This window comes from Paralichthys olivaceus, chromosome 5, assembly GCF_024713975.1.
Source record: "Paralichthys olivaceus isolate ysfri-2021 chromosome 5, ASM2471397v2, whole genome shotgun sequence".
Taxonomy (NCBI): Eukaryota; Metazoa; Chordata; class Actinopteri; order Pleuronectiformes; family Paralichthyidae; genus Paralichthys; species Paralichthys olivaceus.
In genome coordinates this window covers 5,157,709-5,180,796 of record NC_091097.1, presented here as the reverse complement: position 1 = coordinate 5,180,796, position 23,088 = coordinate 5,157,709, and the positions used below count along the sequence as shown (strand labels likewise).

Sequence of the window (23,088 nt, the reverse complement as noted above, 5' to 3'; positions counted from 1 at the left end):
ATAAAGCAGCTGCTTCACCTTCTAATTTCAAACCATTGTTGTCTTTGTTTAGCTTATTTCATGAAACTAACATCTGTTTTAACTAACATGGTGAAATGGGAACATTTGTGCCTCCAGCTCTGTGTCTGACGCTCTGAATTAATAAAATATAAAATAAACAAAGTCATTTAGTTTCGTATAATCCAGTCTCTCTGACGGTGAAGCTGTTACCTCTCATGGACAAACTCAGCCATCTCTTTCTGCATCTGCTTGCCCTTCAGCTGCTTCTGCAGAGGGACCTCGAAGCCCGCCACAGAGGTGGTCCCCTGGGGGTCTTTCTTGTCGGTCTGAGGAAGAGGAGAGGATCATTCAAAGACGGAGGACTGCAGCTATGAGCTCATGGTCAGAACGTCCAGCAGAGTCTCTGCTCTGTTGTTTACATTCGAGAGCATGTGGGTTTGTGAGGATGAGTCAGAAACTATGAGCATGAACGTGTGAGTCACACTTGCATGTCGAGGAGGGCATGCGTTGGTGTGTGTGTGTCAATCACTGAGGGTGGATGGGTATCATGTGTGCTTTTAAACAAAGAAATGTCAAACAGGAGTCAGTGAATGATGTGCGTTGCCATGTGGAACCGAGGTGAAGGATTTATGCTTCAGAAGCACAAACCACCACGAGTAGCGGAGCACTACCGGCCACAAACAAGAAGAGAAGCAGACAGAGGAAAAAGTCGGAATTCAGTCAATAAGCAGCCTGAGGGGTTTTCAATACAGATCTAATTTAGAATGGAAATGTATGGAAAGTGAAAATTACAAAAGCCACTAGGGAGACATTAGAAAAAAGGAGATTCAGTGTGTTTGCAGAGAAGCCGGTCGATCAGTCGTCCCCCTGTGATCCTCCAACATGAGAACAAAACACATCTTATGTTAAATTAGAGCAAAGTGTTGGATCCATTTTAAAAAAAAGCAAAAAGTGTATCGACTGTACCTGCCGTGTTTTCTTCACATAATTCAGTCAAATTGAATTGTTTAGCTTTCAGCGGCAGAGAGCATTTACCAGCGTGAATATGTTGTAAAGGTCAACAGAACATTTTGACAGGAACCTTCTGCAGCTTTACCGCGAGCGGTCACCTGACGAAAACACAAACTGTGCAGAAACAGCACAAAGTGGAAAATGTTTGGTTGAATCATAGACTGTGAAGAAAGATGGACAACACGCTGACAAAGGATGGTCAAGTGCGTGGACGTAATGCCACGGCTTCACACCACTATCGCTGGCTACTCTGGCACAAGAGGGCAGCATTCCTTTCCAAGATATTACAGCTTTATTTTTCTTTAAGAGGAGGAAGTGGAGGCAGTTTTCTTTTTACAATCCAAGGGTTTATGATTTAAAAGAGTGATATTAGTTTGTAGTTGGGGTCAGACAATAATGTGAAGTTTACATTGTTCTGTCGGTTTTAGGTTATTTTTAAATACTAAAAACTGCAAAATAGATAAAAATCTTAACTTGTTTCAATATCGATGTCATAAGATAAAGATGGAAAAGATTCACTGGGACCATCTGCAAGCATTCACTGCTGCAGCTATGGTGATTACAGATTATGGTTTAAATGACATTAAACAATGGACTTCAGTTGATACGAGGTGTTCAAATTGAAGCACACCATGTTTGTATTTGTATTTCAGACTGAACACGTAAAGTTGGAACAATCCGATGTCAGAACACGGCAGAGGATCCCCTTGAGCGTTTGGGGGGGTCGATGACGCTTCTAACATGCGACACCCCTGGCTTGATAGTTTCCTGTTGTTGTGAACGCATCTGACTCAGACAATCTCCTGCTGCGTTCTTCATATGTGAAAGGAAAACTCCATCTGGACCCTAAATTCAGCTAAATTCAGATACATCTGAGCTCTCAGAAAAGGTTTTGTACGTGTAATTACCACTGCATGTGCATATGTGATCGCTGTGTTTTTCACTTGGTTTATTGTGTTGCTATATATTACTACAGTCTCACCCAGAAGTAGTCGCAGTAGCTCCATTCGCTGGGTTTGAGCAGCTGCTGCTCCGGACCTTCTCCAGGCAGAGGGAACGTCACACAGTTGATCTGAAGCAAAGAGAAGACAAAACAAAAAACACATGAGACGAGGATGAAACACAGTGACAAACCAGAGCTGCTAAAGGCTGAGAGCCAAACGCACACTGTAGGATGCTGAAATATTTCTCGGATGGAGTGAGGTAACAGGCCTGTGTGTTTTGTTTGGGTCATGCAAATGAGAGGGGAAAAGGTCAGACATGAGTAAACATGTAAATGTTGGCCGTGCAGAAGGTGACCTATGAGCCTTCAGGGGGCAGAGATGGAAAAACCGAGAGACCAGCTGAAACCTTTTCTCCTGCATCCCTCGATTCAAACAAATGAACTTTATTCACTTGAGAATCCGTGGTGTTGCTGATTAACACAGCCAACACTCAGCCTGAATACAGACTCCACAGTCGGCAGCATCTTCAATTACTTTAGGGGCTTCAATTATGTAATGTTCACCGTCTGTTAGCCCTCCCTCCTGGCACAGGCCAGTTACCCTGTGTGCCGTGTCAACCGCTGCTGCAAACTGCACAGGCATCCAAACAAGGATGCCTCACAAACACACACTGTGTCACAGGGTTTGCAGAGTTTCCCACTGTACTGCTGTCACACCGACTGAAGGAGACACACGCAGCGTTTACCAGCTCACTCAGGCGAACTTTCCTCATTCTTTTCCCTTTCAGATTTCAAAATAAAGGCAGGAGACAGTCTCTTCTGCCAGCTCGGGTCAGCAGTTTACAAAGAACACCAGAGGGAAGCAAGAGGCTGAACAAAAGACAGCGATGAACAGGATTTTGGCCCATAAACATTCCCATGATATGTTGGAGTCCAAAATGCAATTCACCACTAGGTGTTCAGAAGGAGGTTTTAGTTGTTGACTGCATGTTAACACTTGAAATGTCTTTATCGTTAACAACTATATTACAACTATACTGCAGAGTGGACAAACATGTTTCTTTAATATATTTCTGTTAATATATAATTGCTAAACGGGGGGCATCCATGCATCCAATATCTTTATATCGCTTCTGCAAACCTGTGTGGGGATAGTCGGAGCCAACCCCAGCTGACAGTGGGCGAGAGGTGACGTGCACCCTGGACAGGTCGACAGCGTATTGTGGGACTGACAGTGTGGATGGAAATGGGAGCAAACCTAAAAAGAACCCTTCTGGAGAACAAACCAACTCCACAAGGCCAAGCTGGGATTCGAGCCCTTTTATTGTGCCACCGTGCTGCCAGGCAGGGGCACTTGAAGAAGAAACAGCTCAGAGACACTGACTACTTGGGTTTAAGAAGGAGTATGTGACAGTAAAACCCCATATCAGAACATGTATTTGTGCCATTAACCCCTTAACAGACGCCCTCATTTTTGTGCAGAGGCCTGAATATTGTACTGATTTTAATTATAGTCATGACTTAAGTTTTACAACCAAGAGGTCAATAAGTTTCAGAGACACTGAGCCAGAATTACAGACACACTTCTTTTCATGGCATTAACAAGGGAATATCAGGAACATAAGGCCTGTGAAGTCTCAACCAATTCTGTGTCAGCAGCTGTTGCAGTGACGTGAGGATCCTTAAATGATTCACAGGGATAAAAACCAAGAGACTTTCAAACAACGTGCAGTCCAGTGCAGAACAAATGACACAGAAAGTAGCACTGATAATTACCTCCACCTAAGATGAGGTTATGATTTTATCTGCGTTTCTTTGTCTGTCAGCAGAATTTCTCAAAAATCGCTAAAGCAATTTCATTAACACTTGGTGGAAGACATTACATTTTGGAGCAGATTCAATTAAGGGGGAGATCAAGGAATTTTTGAGGTATACGCTCTCGGAGGGCCTCTGCCAAGGAGCTTATATTTCCATCTGTTAGCAAGATAACGCAAAAATGTGGACGGATTTCTATGAAACTGGACGGATGTGGTATGGGTCAGTCAGGGAAGAGCTCATTATCCAGATCTGGATCAGGGGGGATACAGGGATTCTCTTTTTCACTTTCCAACACGTTGTGAAGCATTTTTCTACATTTTCACTTATTTCTCAGGGAACTAGACATAGCAGTACATGTTAAGGGGGGGTGTAGAGTTTGGTGCTGATCCAAATAAAAATGGATTTTGTGAATTGAAATGCGGTTTCTGTAGTCAGAGGTCTGCCCTCTGCTGGGTGTCATCCTAGTTCTATTTGTAAAAAAAATCTTGTAATGCACTGTGTGTCTGTTTGTTGCTGGGAAGGTGTTTTGCTGACAGCTGACTTTTCACATGTCTGGGTTACTGAAAGCCTCACACCTGCAGTGTGTGGAGAGAGAGGACCAGCCAGTGTCGAGCAGCTGTTCATTTTCATTTGTTTTCCACATCGCACCATTACATCTGACATATTTAAATTAAAAAATATATACATATGGGGCTACTTTAATGTGTAACATCTCTCTCTCTTACATTTGATCTGTTTAGTTTTAGTTTCACATTGTAATGCAGGGAGCAGACTACTTTTACTAAACTACTACTATTAAAGAACGTTGTATGACATTCGCACATCCTGTCGTCATCACCTACGTGGGCTGCGTCTCCCTTTACTTGACATTGATTGGTTTTTAGACCTGGTGTGTCTGACATCAGTGTGTTGTCAGTTCAGCAGGAACTCATCTTTCTCTTTGAATGGAAAAATTAATGAACTGGCTCATTCGGTTAATTTCATTGCAACTGTAATTTCATTGAGATTTTACCAGTAAAATGAATGTTTCCCTTGTTCAAACATTATATCATCGGAGGTGAAGGCTACAAGACATAAAGCGAGCTTCAACCCGCTTCTTTTTCTGCAATTGGTCTGAAAGTCTGAATTATACTATATTGACTTTTACTTTAGTTTGATTCTGATCAAGACCTCTTTTGGTCAGACTAAAGCTTGGTCCATTGTTCTGGACAGAAGTCTAAGGAACCTTTTCCTATTTAGGTTTAGATTAAACTGAAAAGTCTGAAGGTCCTGACCAAACAATGAAGGTGTAAAAGTTTCTTTTCTCTCTTACTGTCATCACGATTTGTACAAAATGCCAAAAGTTCCAATGAACACTGACCTCTTCATTCTTTACTCTGCCCCTGCAGCGCTTCATCTCCAGTAAACAACTTCACCAACAGATGAGTAATACTCTTTCATCTGTTATATAATCACCAACATCCAGAGGAACTACTGATATGGCTTCGTGCCAAACGTGCATGCCGATACGACAGAGAACAAGTGAAATGCGAGCAGGGATATGCATAAACAAGAGACACAGTAACCGGCTGTAATCTGGAGGAGCAGCGGTGTGATTTACTCCTCGTCCCAACCAGTCACTTTGTTCATTTTCTGCCTCAGAGATCATACTGATTGTCACGGGCACCAGATTTTCCATTACGCTGGCGGCACATCTATCATGACTGTTGTTTATCAGCCTCTCACACTCTGCAGAAAATGAGACCATTCATCTACAGGGAGGCTGTCTGGTGAACTTCTCCTTTACGGCCGCTCAGCGAGGGACTCCAGGGCTGGGAATAAAATATTAATACAGATTACCTTCATGACACAGCGTGTGATAAATCCTTCTGAGGACTCGGAGGCCGTTGTGGGAATGTTTGAAGTCCAGCCGCTGGAACGTGGGATGCTGTGACACGCTGTGTTGCCATGTTTGGCACAAAACAAAGCTGCGAGCAACATACAACTGTAGAGATTTGTCGAGTGAACTGGGACATTTTGTTCTCACTCAAAATTCATAGACATGCAGCCTCATGAGGGATGTGCATCCTGCCTATAGGCTGTGTTTATTTCATTACACATTTTATGTTTGTATTTTGCTCTCAAAAAAATGATGACACAGTCCAAGAACCAATGGCCCATAAGAGAAACAACGGTTTGGCCATCAAACAACTTCAACACTTCCTCTCTATCTACCTCCAACATCAGAAGCAGAATATTTCATCAAATGAGACTGTAGGATGCTCTGCCACTGTTGCTAAGCAACAAATTACTTTTGCTGGAGAAGACCCCTCTATCCTCCTCCTCCTACCCCCCCACTTCTACACATATGCACACCTTCCCATTACAAAGCAATCTCAGATTTCCTCTCATTATCACCCCTGATTCCTCCCATCTCTTACTCTCTGACCAGATGAAACGCTGCGTCCCAGTCTCGCCATTGAGGCATCACCCTTTAACGGGTGGCATATAAAGCAACAAGTCAAACTGAATGAATGTTTAATGAGCTGAAAAACATCCAAGGCTGAAACTGAAGAATCTGGTCTGATTGACCGAACCACAGCGAAGGTGAAAACAAGGTGACAGAGCTGGAGTGGGGCTTTGATTCTTCAATCTGACGTGCAACACCTCAGCATCCCGCGGGGGTCCATTTTGATGTGTGCGTCTCCATGACAACTGTGGAGGGGTTGTGTAATGTGAGGTGCATCGTGGCGAACAAAAAGACACCTTCGTGGACTGACGTCATCCAGACACAACTGTAAATTTCACCTTTATAACCATTTTTTTATTTTTTATTTATCTAGCTCCGTTCTCTGCAGCAAAAATACGGATTGTGCAAGATTCTGGTTTACACTGCTGCACATTCTCACATGTCAACATTTATTTATGAAAGAAAACAACTGCTCTCATGTACATTCAGATCCTTTATAGAGGCTGTGCAATGAAAGAGGAGGATTTTTTATTTTTATTTCAAACTGAATGTCTTCACTGAATATCTGAATGGCTCTATAGCCCCTCCACCACCAGCAGCAGCTTCTATGCCAGTATTTTCCATTTCAACACCCATTAATCTGTGCTATTGCTTTTGTCACCATGGAAACTGCACTTGCTGCATCCCTCGCAGGGTCTGGTTGGGGTTTTTCACAATAGCCAGACTGACAGCTCCCGCGGCTGCAGCAGGACGGACAGCCCACCGTGCGCAAAATCAACACCTGCGAGACACAAAAACCCCGTCTGCCTACCTTCATTCACCATCACCACCACAACTGCCACGTTCGCCTCATCCTTAGTTCTCTCCCCTCCATCATTATGGCATTATGGACTAAACGATTACATAACCACAGCTACTGTCCGGGCATCTTGAAACAAAGATGCATTTCACTTTGCAGATTGTATCCTAGTGGAGAGAACATTTAATCCGTGCTAATAGTGAAGAGTTTGCAGCATCAATTCTACTCAGAGCAAACAATGCTGCTGGATGAAAAGCAGCAGCAGCAGCAACAGCAGTTCTGTGTGACCCATCAGAGAGAAAAAAGGGGAAATGCAATTCTACAACTCAGTGACAAAAACACTCGGAGATCACTTCTGCATCTGACAGGCAGACATCTGCTAAAAATACTAACATTAGTGTACAGGCTACCGGATCAGCTCCGTTCTTTACACACACTTCAGGAATGTTTCTGCAGGATAGAAACGTGTTTGAGCCTCTCGAGAGGAGAAATTCATCTGTGGCTAGCATGAGATCAATCTTATAGATTGAGATCAGTCAAGTCAGGGAGACACAATCAAGTGCACAACTCCTGCTTCTTCTCCTCATTCACACTTGTGTTCAACACGCAGGGAAGCCCCATGTTGCTCCACGAGGACCAAAGATGCACAACAAACAACGTCAACAGATGAGAGAAGAGAAGATGAGGGATGAATTTATTTGAGGAACATGGAGATGAAGATTGAGAGACAGAGGAGAGGAGGAGGAGAAGAGAGGAGGATTAAGTTTTTGGGTACTTACCGTGATCTTGGTCTCCTTGACCTCCTTGATCTGCCTCTTGGCAGGGGAGATGGAGCCGGGGGGCTGGGGGGCGAGACAGGAGGGATCGTCAAAACTCTCCTCAGTGTCAAAGCTGGCTTCCATCATCATCCCTCTATTCCTCCTCCTGCTTCTCTATTCTGGGAAAGCCTCTCTCTCTCTCCCTCTCCTGTCTCTCTCTCTCTCTCTCTGTCTCTTTCTGCCTCCACGCACCAAGGCTGCCTTCAGTCTCCCAAGCTTCAGAGCGAGTGGAGGGGAGTCGCGTTGCAGGGGGAGGGGAGGTGAGGGGGAGTGGGTAGCTGTAGCACTGGGAAGGTAGCGTTAGGGGTGAGGAGCAGGAGGAGGAGGAGCAGGAGGAGGTGTAGGGAAGCGTGACGAAGTCTAGCCTCCGGTTAAGCTGCTGCCACATGAGTCCTGAATCTGAAGGCTGCAAGGAGGTGAGGGGGCTCTGTATAGGCACCTGCCCCCCCCTCACCAAACACTGAGCCTTGGTCAATGAAGATGCGAAATGTGAAGGGGAAAAGGGCATGAAAAAAAGGAAATGGAAAAACTGAGTTAAGAGAGCCAGAAGAGGATGAGGGGGATTTATTTACATGATCCTTGCCACACCTCCCTCCCCAGAGAGCCTGATAGTGAAGGAGGAGGGAGCAGCAGCAGAGGAGGAGGTGGTGGTGGCAGCGGTAGGGGTTGGTTTGATGGAAATGGCTGAATGATGATCTTTAATAGACTAATTACGATTGGGAGGGAAACAGGACGAGGGGGAGGAGAGCGAGAGCAGTAGGGAAAATAGGCAACCAATTAGATGCAGCGTGTTTGAGTGTGTGGGAAATGTGTGTGTTTGTGTGTGAGACTGAAGGGGTTAAATAGGTGTGTGTGTGGAGGCAAATTCAGAGTCAGGATGTCAAGATACAACAGAAAAAATACCGGTATTTGTGTGCTTATGGTAAGTATGTGTGTACAAGACAGCTACATCGTTCTCATCTCTTCATGTGACAGTGTTTCACCCGAGGCGTCAAACCAACACCAGCCGTGTGCACAGCCGAGCAGCTTGGACAACGCACATGATCAGTGCTGCGCTCACGCCTTCTCAAAACATCCGCCTGAGCTGGTCCAACAACACCATCGCAGCCTCAACAAACCCGACATCTACTCACATTCTCACCTTCGCTGTACAGAACATGGCGGAGGGCAGCTCTGATCACCACAGTCCCAGTCCAGGTTTGTTTTTTGGGTGGTATTTTTGGGGGGTAGGGGGTTGATCCATTGCCCCAGTGCTCCCAGCGTGAGCGTCGACAGTCTTGGCTGGACTCCTTTACCAAAACTGTCAAACTCTTACATGTGACATCCAAACCTCAGTCGCCCATGTGGACCCAGGGTCTGTCCGTCTATACGCTCCGGTGTGCCCTCATCTGACTTGCAAACAGTCACGTGGGTTGGCATGTAATGGACGTTGGCCCAGGTTCATCAGAGCTGCGGGAGCAGCCCTGCCTCCACTGAACAGACTGCGGCAGCTTTATCTCATGGAAACACTGTAATCATATCGTGAACGTTGCAGCAAGGGGGGCTTTGATGTTTCTGCATAAAGGCCCCATGAACAGTACTCAGGACTCCAGCTGTTTTACTATCTTGATTTATATTTTGTTCTATAAAATGAAAGATTTAGTCAGCTGAGTCCAAGGTCCAAATAGGTTAAAATATTTTTGGTTTACAAGTGAAACAATTCAAATAAGCAATATAAATATAAAGCAGCAAATCCTCACATTTCAGAAGCTGGAAAGTGGGTATGTCCCACATTTACCTTGCGAAACAATTAACAATCAAAGTCATTGTTGATGAGAGAGAGAAAAACGTCAGCAGTTGTAATTTCAGTAAATGGTTCAAGTGATAAAACACTTTTGGAACAGTAGGACCTATGAATCCTACCCATCTGCAGCACAAGAGCCAGGGTTGTGTTGGATGGACACGATGACAAAACATCAGATTTCTAAGATAGAAAATCACTATTTGTTTGCCGTTTCCAACCATCAACATTGGTTTCATCCAAGATGATGATTACTTCCTTATCCGTCAAAGGTCCAGTGTGTAAGATTTAGGCGAAAGCTATCTATTGGAAGAAATTGAATGTAAAATAATCCTAGCAATGTTTTCACTTGTGTGTTTCATCTGAATTGTATGAGTTGTAATTTTCTTTACCCTTGAATGGCCCCTGTATATTTAAATACTTATATTTACAAGGAGGGGGTTCCTTTCTACGGAGACTGCCATGTTTTTTACAGTCTTCCAAACAGGACAAACTAAACCACTTTTGAGTTTTGTGAAAACTGAAGCTACCACAGGTTCTCTTTCATGTTTGTAAGAGGATAGTGCGGTGAGGGGTTTTCAGCTGCAACATGAATCTTCAACTTCAGATGTCACTAAATTCTACACATTGAACCTTTAAGCACTAAAAGCTAATTCATCACATGAAGCCTCATATTCCTGAATCTTTGATACTGCTTTGTACACCAACAATTTGTACTGTAAAATAGCCATTTCTGGCTAATACCACATACCTGTTTGTTCATGGTCGACCTCCTCAGAGGAACATCAGTGATCTCTGGGGGCTGACTGGTCTTTGCACTGCCGTGGCTCCCACTGGCTGAAGACAAACAGATCATGATCAACATGTTATTGATTATAATATTGATGGGTGGAGTCTCACTATTGTGCAGTGGCTCATTAATGATGAGCAGATGGGGAGTCAGCAAATGACAATTCAACAAAAATAAAGAAGAGAGGTTATTTACAGACAGTTTGATATTTGACATTCGAACATAATGTATTAAGCAGTGGAAAAATGTGCATTTCATTCATTTTCTTTAAAGATAATTTATAGCACTAGCTTAGTAATGTGTAGTTGCTTTCTATATATAAGCACATTAGATGTCATTAATCAGAATGAGCCTGCGGGAGTTCACAGCTCTGTGAGCAGTTCTGTAGTAACACCCCTGGTTTCAGCCTACATGCCCTTAATGGTTCCTCGTCGCCTGTGATTCATGAGCTGTCAGCTCATTGCATATCAAATCGGCCCATCTCCAGCTGAAGGTAAACACGTGAGCCCGGCAGAGTGTGCCGCCTCAGGTCACACGTCACAGCCGTGGACGATGGTCAGAGCCGGACCAGGTCCGCCTGCAGGAAAACGGAGGTGACTCAAAGCATAGAGGCAGTCGCTTTGCTTAATGAGGCATCAAGACATGTACGACCTTCAGTGACCTCTTTCGGTGACCAGTAAAATTTAGCATGCACAGATGTGATGGATGAGAGTAATAGTGAGGCACAGAGCTTCATTCACACTCAAAAGTGCTTTATGATGGAAATTAGGCTTCACACACGTCTGACTCGTTTGTGTCATAAAAACAATTAAAGAAATAGTCTCAGCCTCTTTCTAGGGGTCTCAGACCGTCCGACTGTAGATGCGAAGACTGATACAAACATGTCTTTACCTCAAAGAATAACTTGACACTAAATCAACCTTTTTTTTACATCTATATTTTAAAACGAGTTGAGACGAGAAGTTGGCAAGAGACAAGAGAAGTTGATTTTGTGATATAACGTGAAAATGATATTGTTATAGAATAAACGAGGATCTTAGTAAATCGGTGAGAAATTCTTGATGACCGCACTTCTTTCTGCAAACAACGACATGATAGCATATTTGTGCTTTTTAAGAATTTCTAGTGTGTATCCTGTTTGTGTTCATATGTGTATTTGTTCGTTTGTGATGCTCAGGCACATGCCCTGTTCATTGTTATCTCATCTACTTCCCTTCAGATGCTGCATCATTATTTTTCCCTCTCTGGCCCAGTTGGTCATATCCCCGGTTTCCTGTCCAGAGGCTGGCACAGACGTCGAGCCGTTTCAGATCTGAACCCGGCCTTCATTAAACTTCTCGCTCTCTCCGAGGAGGATCACACTTGTCTGGTCTAATGCTGACAACGGCCCCCTCCAACCCCCGCAGCCGCCTGCCTCTGCGCCGGTTCCTCTTCTACAAGAAAGTGTGTTTAGGCCGCGTGCCAGCAGGAAGAAGAAAACCATCTGTTATCTGCTGAGATGTTGTTAGTGAGGAAGCTGGCAGCGGGGAAACATAATAAGCTGCTCATTAAGAAAATTTAGGATTTCTTCCAGCAGCGCTACCTGAGGTTCAGGAGACGTTTAATGTACAAGGACCATGTCTGAGGTTTTGGGAACTTGTTAGTCAGTTTCCTGGGAACACAATGTGATCACTTGTACTATGTTTGTTTCAGATGAAGGAGTCTTATAAAAAACAGATCCCGGCTGCTGGTGAACGGTTTCAAGAAGGTTATATCTGTCGGACTGGAAAACTGCTGAGACATGTAGTCATGGCCTGGTGCTTCAAACGGAAACAACTGTCATAAACGGAAACAATTTACCTGATGAAAACAGAAATTATACTTCATCTCACTGCCTATTTTCCTAATACTCTTCCTAACCTTTAAACCCTCTATGAGACTCCCTTGCTTCCTCTGTCGTGATTTTGTTTCCTACATGTTGCTGCTTTTAGAGAATGTGTTAAAAAAAATGAAACGCTGTGGAGATGAAGGCTCAGTTTTTACCATATGGTGAGGAGTTCTGCCGTGCCAGCAGACTCCGCAGGGCCTCATCCGACGAGGAGGGACGTCGCCATGTTGTCTCTGGAACGATATGAGCAAAAGGAAGAATGACAGCTGAGCAAAGGAAACAAAACAAAGTGTGACGCCATTTTTACTGGACACCATCTCACTGCTGGTGTAAACAGGAAGTATTTGGTTGCTAGTTGCAGTTTGCTCAAATAATATCTGGTCTCTTCCACAGTTGTATTAACTAACACAATTATACTTATGACTCTTTTTCCACAACTTATTGTAGAGAATTACAATGGAAATTTGGTAATAGACCCCTAAACTGACATCTTTTAATGGACAACATAAAAAACAGCACTTGAAGTATAATTAATGCTTATAGTTTCAATGCAGCATGATTTTCGTATATGTTCTTTTTGGAAATCATGACCTTTCCTCAGATTTTTTAAAGATCATTCATTGAAAGTACAAAAAACAGTGTAACCTTGATGCTTGGGGGTGGACTGATGGATTTCCAGCTCGCCTCCTGTATTTTATGTGTCCATCACACACTAGAAATCAGGAATCATTCCACTCTGTGGAGCAAGAAGTCCTCTACGCAGTAATAGCTGCAGCTGAATCAGAGTTACACCATGATGCTGTGGCTCCAGAAGTGATAAAAAAAATCAAGCTGAAATATCCTACGTGTGTCAGCAGAAATGATTTTGGCAGCGATGTTGCTGCAGTGGCAAGAACTCAAATGCAAACATGTGAGGACAGAAAACAGAAATCCTAGAATCATGACGCGATAATGTGAACACAGCCAACACACAAAGTATGATGTGATATATCTGAAACTCTATGTCTGAGATAATAATCAGTCTACATAAACTGCACTCACATTTGTCCACATGATTTCTGTCGTAAATACAATTGATTCTTTTCAGTGAGCCTAAAGCAAATTTGTTTTGTACAAAATGTTGCATCCATTACGTTTTCTGCAAACATACATTCATAATTAATGCAAATATGTTGAGACTGAACAATTCAGTGAAATATTTAGATGCGTTTTGTTACACCCAAATATCTGATCACATCATGCGTCACTGTAAGAAGTGACTGTATGGACAGCATGTTAAAACATTACAGCTCGCAAAAGTGAAGCAAAATCATCTCTACCCCCCCCCCCCCTAGTGGCTGGCTGCAGTATAAGTCATAGACGTAAACACGTAAAATGCATTTTGACTGATTTCTACTGATTTTTGCACATTTTTTGGTTTAAAATAATTATTTGATTACATAGGGTGAAATATCATGATTGACAGCTGAGACTGACTCATGATTGGTCGAAAATGCATATCCTTGATATTTTAGTTCAATTTGTGTACAGTAGGAGGAAGAGGAGACGTGTTGACATATTCACAGTCATTGGTTCAGACTCTCAGATCACCTGGTTAGGGTTCAGGAAAGAGCCTGGTCTGGTTGAATCCAGAAAAAGTTAATAGTTGCATCAGACACAACCTTTATTTACATTTGCATAAAACCAAAACCATGTACTTAAGCAGAGTGCTTTTGTCGCCTACAGATGACAGTGTTATGGCAGAACAAATAATTCTAACCTTTTGGCTACTGGAGTCCTGTAAAAAACATAATAGAAATAATACTGAACACATTTAGAATAAATGATTTTATAATAGTGTTGAACAGCTCTGATCCTCCTTTATACAGTGTCAACTTAATTCAACCTGATTTTCTCATCAGCTGCTTGTTATTATATTGTCATATTATAACAGATGTCATCATACGCAGTCACATTTTTCAAGCTTTGGTTCCTTAGTAGCTGTTCTCATCATTTCTAATCCCACTGTCACATGTGAAACTCCACAGAGATAAAGCAGAACGATTTCAGCTGATCCTCATTCATGCACCTCCTCCAATAAATGACACAGACTGTAAACAATAGCAGCAGCTTTCTAATAAAGATGCTGAAACACTGAGGCATATTTATGACACAAGCACACACACACACACACACACACACACACAGCTCCCTGAAGCTCCACATCCAGAGATGAAACCAAAGCGAATTATAACATAATAAAAATCACTGCTGCTGTATTTGGCTCCAGATCAATGTGTGTGTGTAGTCAAGGTGTTACTCACATTGTGGGGACTTAAATCTGCTTGCACACTCATTGTGAGGACTTGTCTTTCTTATGGGGACAAAAATGAAGTCCCAATTATATAAATCATTAGATTTTTTTAGGTGAAGACAAGTTTTAAGAAATGGTTAGGGTAAGTCACTGAGAAATGAATGTCAGTCAAAGTAATGTCCTGTGAAGTCATGGAGACACGATTGTGTGTGTGTGTGTGTGTGTGTGTGTGTGTGTGTGTGTGTGTGTGTGAGAGAGAGAGAGCCACAGTGCAATCAGTGCCAAAGTTGTTGTTGATGCAGCCTTAGTCTGCCCCATGGGAGCCAGTTCTGTCCCTCTGGATTTCTTCCCACACAAAGTGCAAAACACACACACACACACACACACACCGAGGCAGATGTTTGCCAAAGGTCGCCTGCCTCCGAGCCTCTGTATTGATGTAACTCTGCAGCCTCTTGCTGTGAAGCAGAGAATCAGAGCAGAAGACAAACAGCGGAAACATCGCTCCACCTCTGAGTCCACAGATCTCACAGCTGAGATACCGGCCATGCTGCTCGGCCTGAAGTGCCGCACGTTTGAGATAATCAGATTAACGTGGATCGAATCTGCTCGCTCGTCTCCCGATGAATGGAGCGCTGGTACACGACGATGGGGCCGAATGATAATGAGTCCTCACGGTTCACAGTGTCGAGGCAGTGGGAGCTAAACGTGTCAAACTGCAACGGCAGGGGCAGGCGAGACTCAGCATGTTGGAGATTCAGCTTCATACAGAACGACTCTAAGGCCGAGCGTTGCTGGACAAGCAATGTGATTGGTTGACCCTCAGCAAGACGCAGCTTCATCTGTAAAATCATCAATACAGCGTTATATAAGAGTGGCTGATTGGTTTTGCTGCACTGAGCTGGTCTCTGATCTGTAGTCGTTTGTCTCTGTTGTGTCCTATTGAAATCTCACTACAGACAGAGAGAATAGATGATTATTGGCTATTGATTATCACTCGTGAGCATCTATTGAAGATAAACCTTTCTCAACTTTGAGAATCTCTGAGAAAAAAGGACCAGTTTAATAAAAAAGATTGAAATGTTATGACGATAATAAATAAATTGATGATAATAATAATGAATAATGATGATATCTAATAATAAATAATTATGGCAGCTTTGAGTCACTGTTCTTTGAATTACATACCAACATATTGATGTTAAGCAGGTATTATCCATGTGTGTTGGCGTGTCAGCAGTTGCAGAAAAGGATGCTGGGATTTACCTGAGTTTGGTCAGAAAACACAATTGTGGAGATGCTTTCTTTTAATTATTATTTTAACATATACACTTATTGTTGCTAAGGTTAAATGAGACTCAGATCTCAGTAACATCTGCAACACCAATATTTTCCTTTTTCTCTCCGTTTTTAACCCTTTAAGATAACCGTCCTAACTATTAGGACGGTTATCTAATTGTTCTCTAATGGACTCACTCATCACACAATTTTTATATTTTGAATGAAAGTTTGTCTCCTGGTTTTATTTTGTCCAAAGGATCCAAGAATCTTGTAGCTTAGTATTTTTGGTTCAGTTTCTCCTTTTTGTCTTTTGGCTGTAAAATGTAATGGAGACCATGTGATGTTTATAATCAAAAGGGCTGAAGAACAAGAACCTGTGGTCTCTGTCTGTTTCACAGTACGATCATTTACTGTTGCATGTAGATTTAAAACTTGCTCCCTATTTAGATTTGTTTCATCAGTACGGTTGAACTGATTCAGAGAACCACAATTAGCCACCCCAGACAATTAATCTAAACTAAACTGCATCCTCTGTGAATGCAGCTGATGCCCAAGAGTCTCTTTGACTTCAGGCGCTGCTCTCACCTTTACTGCAGCTGTTGACGTAATACCTCTGTCCCTCAGGTGACATGTAGCTCCTCCATCCTGGGGGAAGAGGCTGACTCCCAGTCTCCTCTCCGGGCGCAGTGGAGCTCACAACCGCCGACTTCTGTCATAAACAAACCATCATTTTACCTGCACATAAACTAATCATGATTCTTATAGTGAAATATAATCATACATTATTCAAACTGCAGCTTTAAACCTGCAGGGGAGGTAGAAAATAACAACAGCACCACAGAAATCAGCTTTTGTGATGCTTTTGTGTTTGGTTGCTTTAAGATACATCTTTTTACCCATTAAATATAAATAAATTTAATACCATTTGTAATGAATGTAATTCTCTTCTTTCGTGACTCAGTGCTTTTGATTTCTTGGAGGCTACATTAAGGTGTTGTATAGAACTACACTTAGTCAATTAATTCAGGTTAAATATGCAGTTGTATCTGTAAATGAAGAAGAAGTAACTTCTGGTTTAATGTTTTCGACATAGTGCATCCATTCACTAAATGGAGTTGGCAGTGATATAGATCGAGTAATTTATTCAGAGTAAAGGAACATTGGGTGAAGTAGTGTATAATGTGAGGCTGCTGCTGCTTTAATAACAATTATGTAGATCTACATTCCTACAAGCTTGCATATACAGAAAATGTAAATGCAGGAGTCGTGACAGCCTGTGCAATAACTCATGTTAATTTCCATCAAATTCTCATATTGCTATTCAGCACCTCTCACTTGCTCAATAATGGTGCTATTCAAATGGTGAAATATGATCCTCTAAATGGATAAATAACGATAAGGCCTCCCTACGTCTTATCAGCAGTCCCCAGGAGCCTCTGCCACCATGACGCCATTGTATTCAGGCTCGCTCTCAGTTACACTGGGCCAGAAATGACTGCAGTGTGCTTTACAAGGGAAAAGTCGTTTTTAATCTGCAGGGATTCGCTGGCTGGCTGTTCATTTTCAGATGCAGCGGTGCGTGGCCCGTTCGGATCTGTCCGCGGCATCTGACAGATGTGCTGCTGAACTTCAGCACTCCGCTCTCAAATCAGAGACCTGAGGGGAGGAGGGCGGCTGCGATCGGACCGATATATAAATGGGGAGATTATTAGCAGAACGATAAAGAAGTCGCATCATGTTCATGGGCAGCAAGGCAGAGTGGGTGGATGACACTGACTGATGTGTAGCATTAAAGAGACTCAGTGGATCTGCTATGTCTCGGCTCGTCCTTTACATGCTGCAGCCCCAGTTGTGGTTTGCTGCAGGATTCTTAGCTACTGAATTCACACTGATGAGACGTTTACTGTCCAGGTACGATGATTGACATCCTCTGTCGACAGTTAACACCTTGTTTTCAAATAGCCCTTTGTTACTGTGCAAGTAAATCTGAAATGTTTTCACCATGGTAAACTTTGTGATCTCCAAACGTCACCCCTCTGGTATATTTCTGTCTGGAATTTATCTCTATTAACATTTCATTTTTTAATTTTACAGGTTTCAGATTTTCAGACAAAAGTTGCATTTTGTGTCACAAGAAGTGAGCATACAAACTAATTAGAGTCCATTTTATTCAATTCAGCTAATAGATATTCAAATTAAATATACAGTTGTTTAGTAGATTAACATATTGAATTTAGATAATCTTATTTTGCTAAATGCCAGAATCTCTCACTATTAAAATAATTTAATTGCACATGCCAAAATATGTATTGATAAATTACCATAATCAAAATAAACAATGTGCTTAAACCAGCAATCTTAAGTTAAGGTCATTGTCTCGATATTGCTGCAAGAACTGGTGCAGTGAAAACAAACTAATTCTCTCATGGCTCCAGTGTATCAATACATTCGATGCATTGAGCACAAGTGGGAGGAGTCAATATGAAACAAAATAATGGACAAGAAACAAAACTGTGTGGAAACAGCTCAGCCCATCTAAATGTAGCCTCCACATACAGAGATAAACAAATAATAATATTGACATCTGACATTTCTCCATACTTAAATAAATTCCTTCCAAGGTAAAAATGTGTTAAAACATATTCCAATGTTCTCCAGCTTCACTTAGCATGTTGGCGTGCATACAGTGGCATTAAACAGAGAATTTAACTGTGTCTGATGGAGAACGTCCTTAGTTTCAGAACCGTTTTGTTAAAAGTAACACAACAGTGGCTCTACAGGTGAACAGTTTGGGTTCTTGTCAAGTAGGATACAGTGAATGTCTCAACAACATTTCAGATTGTTGCAATCCATCCAAAGCTGTTGGATGGATTTCACGACACAACATGATATTTCAGCGGTGATAAACCATTCGCAGAGCATTTCCTGTCTCTTAAGGTGTAATTTAACGGAAATATACTGTGTTGTCTCCAGCGTGAAAACTAGACACTCCTCTCCACATCCTCTGGGTTTTGTGGCAGCACAAAGCTTGTTTTGCTTCACTTTGTTCTATCACATGAGGTTCAAATTTAAACCCGACAGTCCCCTCAGGGGACGGCGGGGACCGAAAACAGATAAAACAGAGGAAATGTCCGACTTGGAGTAATAAGGTATCACACACACACTACTCTAAATCACTGCTGATATTGATGTCTGTTGGATACGTAAATCATTTTGTGTTAACCCTGTTCTATAACAAAGGAGATGTTACATCATCGTTTTGGATTTTACAGCTTTCTGTGCTCCCCCATGTGGCCAAAACTAAAAAATGATTTCCTAGGTTTTCTTCTTATTGCAAGTAGCGTGGTTGATTTTACTGAATTATTTATTAGTTAGCCAATAAACAATTGTTGTTATTATTAATTGTAATGATTAATTATTAGTTCACTATTAAAATGTGTTGCCTTTATACTAATCTAAAACAAATATATTTGACTTTCTGCTCTGAGCTATTGAGATTTTTAAACATGTTAATGGGTTTAATATTTTAATGCCTGGAAAAAAAACATTTGTGAATGGATAATAAAAAAGTAAATAACTTAGTTAAGGTAAAAAATAGATGTGATCATGGTCAGTGCCAACAAGACGTGTAGACATGACACTAAGTCATCCACTGACCACATCCCCTCACACTTATGAATAATAAACTACTTTCATGTTCCAACAAAATGTGAAGTATTTTCATGTGATTCATTTGAGGAAAATTTTCAAATTTAAATGCACCAAAAACTGTGCACACATCTCTTCATGATCATGCAAATGAGCAGAATCAAAGAACTGCTGCATCGCCACTGACTGATCAGAAGGGTTCAAGATAAACTCTTATCATGAGAGTTTTATCACACATCCTCTGGCTGCCAAGGAGAAGAAGCGCAGCCCAGTGTATCTGAGCCATTACAAAAGCTCCAAAGAAAAAAAAACACACAGATCTGTGAGATATCCATGCCAAATCCCACAATCCTCTGGGGTGCTGCTCTTAATATAACCCAGCATCCACTCACTTTTCTCTGAATAGGAAGAAAATAACAAGAGCGGCTGTGTCAGACTCCGGCAGAAGGGAAGACGCCTCTCACTGCTTTACTGAGCGTCTGTTGGCTCACCATGACTGATAGAGAAATTAAAAATATTCAGATCCCTTTCTACCTGGAAACCAGATTAATGTATCCCAGTATGGAAAATAATTGATATTTACATTCCTGTACTTTTGTCTCTCTTTTCAGTCTCTTATTTCATCTCTCACACCTCATCAGGCCCACTTAACACTATGAAAAGGAAAAGAAATGGTGCAGGCAGCAGGCGATACTTTGAAGAAACTGCAGCCAGATGATAATTGGACATACAAGTTAAAAAAGAGGGCATACCCTAAATCTACTCTAGACTTGCTAAGCTTATTGCACTGTATAAGCAAAGTGAAATTATCAAAAGGAAAAACTGTCTCTGGGTAATTTTGATGGTTCCAGCAAAAGTTAACATTTTTCACATGATTTGTTTTAGTTCCCTGAGGCGGCTGCAGAGAGTTTGAAACAACAGCAATTATAAATACAAAAAGACAAAGCTTAAGACAGGAAGGTACATTCAGGATGTTAAGAAAAAGGATGAAAGAAGCAGAGGGCAAAGGAAAAAGCAATGAGTCTTTTATTAAATGAACATGCAGACGCGCATTAGGAGAGGCAGAGCTCTGCTCAGGATCCAGGGTCCTGTTCACTCCTGAGAGACCCAATCACCAGCGGAGATTTAGTCTGTTTACACCCAACATCAGACTATGACATGAATGTGTCGCCTGTGACCATATGATTGGATCTCACTTCCCAGATCTATATGCAAATAAACATCCACATCACAAAGTCCTAATATATTGTTTCTACCGGACCTGAGTTTATAAGTGTGTCTGATGACAATGTCTGTGTGTGTGCAGTGGTGGAGGAAGTACTCAAATATTTTACCTAAGTAAAAGTAAGTACTTGCTTTTTAATATACTTAAAGTATTAAAAGTAAATGTACTTGCCAAGTGTGTCCTATTTCCGAACATTATTATGGTTGAGACAGGAGGCGGGGTCAAATGTTACCTGCTTGTTCTGATTGGATTTTAAAACTATGTAAACAGTACAGATATTTGCTGATATATGTAGTGGAGTAAAAGTGAAAAGTAACAGAAAACAAATCAATTTTAGTAAAGTACAAAAGTGCAGTAAAGTAGTAAATGTACCTGGTGACATCACACCACTGTGTGTCAGGAACAGAGATATCCTTAAATGTGATTGGATCTCAAGATGGATGTTACCACCAGCTCTGAACAGGGTTTAGTTGGGATGAGATTGGACTGAGTTTAATATTTGGCAAGTGTTGGAAAGACTTGTAAGTAATAGTATGTGAAGAGACCAATTCAATATGTAATGGAGGAGAAAAGTTAGGTTATTTAACATTATCACTGTTTTAGAGGTTGAAGTTTCATGATTTCTACAAGTTTCAAATAAGAGTTTTTGTCAGAAAAAACAATATATTTCTTGTGTTCATGTTCACTCAAAGGGTTTACTCAGGAATGAACGCAAAGAAGCAGGCAACAAAATGTGAAGTTTGTCAGTAACGACCAGAGTGGAGTGAGGTGAGATTTAAGGTTCTCCACTATAAATAAGAGCACTGCCTGATATGAGTACTTTACTGCTTAAAACAACACAGGAGGCTTTTTAAAATGAAGGTCTTACCATGCTGCTGCTGCTGCTGCAGTGTCGTGCTGAGGAACAGTGTCAGTCGTCCAGCCACTGGAAACATGAATGAGGAGACAGAGGCGATTACTGGATCTCATTACTGTCCAAATTGATGCACAGCCTGCAGAGTCACAGTGAACAGAACAGAGAGTAATGGAAAGACACTGAATTTCATTCAGGCCCAGTCTCCGTTTTTTCCCCCACTATTTCCCCCACTTTGGTTTGATGAGTGAAAGACATTTTCTATGAGTCTTTGTTGAGAGGAAACATGCAGGAGTTTGGACTCTGTGTCTGGAGACACAAAAGAGGACACTGTGATACAGAGCTGTGATGTGCTGGGACACAACAAGGATATTTCTGTCTGACAAACTTGTAAACTTCTGTGGAACTGACTCTGGACATACGGAGTCTGGTCGTACTCCATCCAAACAGATGAGGTCTGTCTGTCTCTCCCAGGAGAATGAAGACACTTGAGGCCACTGAAAATCTGTTCATTTTACTCGCTAATTTTAACTCACATTCACTTAATTATTTGTCTTTTAAACACTCTAATGTTCAGTCACATCGCTTTCCTCATACTGTTCATTGCTGCAGCTCCTCTGTTCAGCCTCTGACTGAAACACTTGATTTCAGCTCCTGTCTCTTTAAGGCCCCCCTGCTGTTAAAGCTCAGTCTCCTCTGATTGGCCAGCTCGATCACTCTGTTGTGATTGGTCAACCACTTCCAGTACATTTTGGAATTGTTAACACATGCTTGTACTTTATGTGGCTTTGTTAGGGGGCGTGACAGACTAGCCATTAGGTGTGTATTCTGCAAATGTGGAGCATTATGATGTCACATAACTGTCACATCCAGAGCAAGGCTAGGGCCCAAATGCAGACACCACATAGCAGGTATGATGTTTGGAATTTAATAATTCAAGCAGGCAGACAAGCAAGTTTTAAGTCCGAAACTCAAAAACATATAAACCAGTAAAACTTCAGGAAGCGCAAGGGACGTTAAAAGAAACCGAAGCATGAGGAAAGTTCAAACGTGTCACACAAAATAATCAAGGAGAGAGAGGAGACAAGATCTTCTGAGGATGCAGTTTACCCAGCCCACGAAGGAGGCGGTCTTCCGGGGTCATGTGGACTACAAAAGCCAAACTAAAATGAGACAGTCTGGTCTATCTAGGTTTTCACAGTCACCAACTTGTTGCTCCTTTATCGCTGTTGCAGACATAATGAGACATTTTTGATGCGCCTTCATTTTTTAACATGTTTACCATTAGCCATTTGAGTGGAGGCATAATATGTCTTGTCGCTTGCATGTACCATTACCTCTTTGAAAATCAGTTTGTCAGTGAAGCGCAATGAATCCTGGGATCAATTGGGCCAGGAAGGCTCCACACATCTGAGCCTTTGTGTCTCAATTCTGTCAAAAATAAAGAACCTTTGAAATGGGACAGTCCAGTCGCACCGCCACAACGCAGTCAGTCTTCAGATGCAGCCTCTGA

The 23,088-nt window shown here is 41.9% G+C and overlaps 2 protein-coding genes across 2 annotated transcripts in view; both read right to left on the bottom strand.

Moving 5' to 3' along the window:
• The window catches only part of gas7a (growth arrest-specific 7a), a 23,132-nt gene extending 14,578 nt beyond the window's left edge, over nt 1-8,554 (bottom strand). Inside the window, exons 1-3 of the mRNA XM_020094160.2 lie at nt 7,800-8,554; nt 1,994-2,083; nt 211-326 (exon numbers count right to left, since the gene is read on the bottom strand). Of these exons, the coding sequence (XP_019949719.1) occupies nt 211-326; nt 1,994-2,083; nt 7,800-7,928 (335 nt within the window). The 5' untranslated portion in view covers nt 7,929-8,554. The remainder of the gene's footprint in view (nt 1-210; nt 327-1,993; nt 2,084-7,799) is intronic.
• LOC138407756 (growth arrest-specific protein 7-like) lies at nt 7,800-23,088 on the bottom strand. Its single transcript, XM_069525167.1, has 6 exons — nt 22,913-23,088; nt 21,591-21,647; nt 16,435-16,558; nt 12,431-12,508; nt 10,370-11,841; nt 7,800-7,862 (listed from the first exon to the last, which is right to left on the bottom strand). The coding sequence occupies exons 2-5, from the start codon at nt 21,591-21,593 to the stop codon at nt 11,780-11,782; spliced, it is 267 nt and encodes an 88-aa protein (XP_069381268.1). The 5' UTR covers nt 21,594-21,647; nt 22,913-23,088; the 3' UTR covers nt 7,800-7,862; nt 10,370-11,779.

Bases quoted from the DNA above. Each gene is read 5' to 3' on its own strand.
- LOC138407756 (XM_069525167.1), bottom strand. The intron at 12,509-16,434 runs GTGAGAGCAGCG...ATATCGTTCCAG, and splicing joins CGTCAACAGCTGCAGTAAAG to AGACAACATGGCGACGTCCC. The intron at 11,842-12,430 runs GTAAAAACTGAG...ACTTTCTTGTAG, and splicing joins GCAGAACTCCTCACCATATG to AAGAGGAACCGGCGCAGAGG.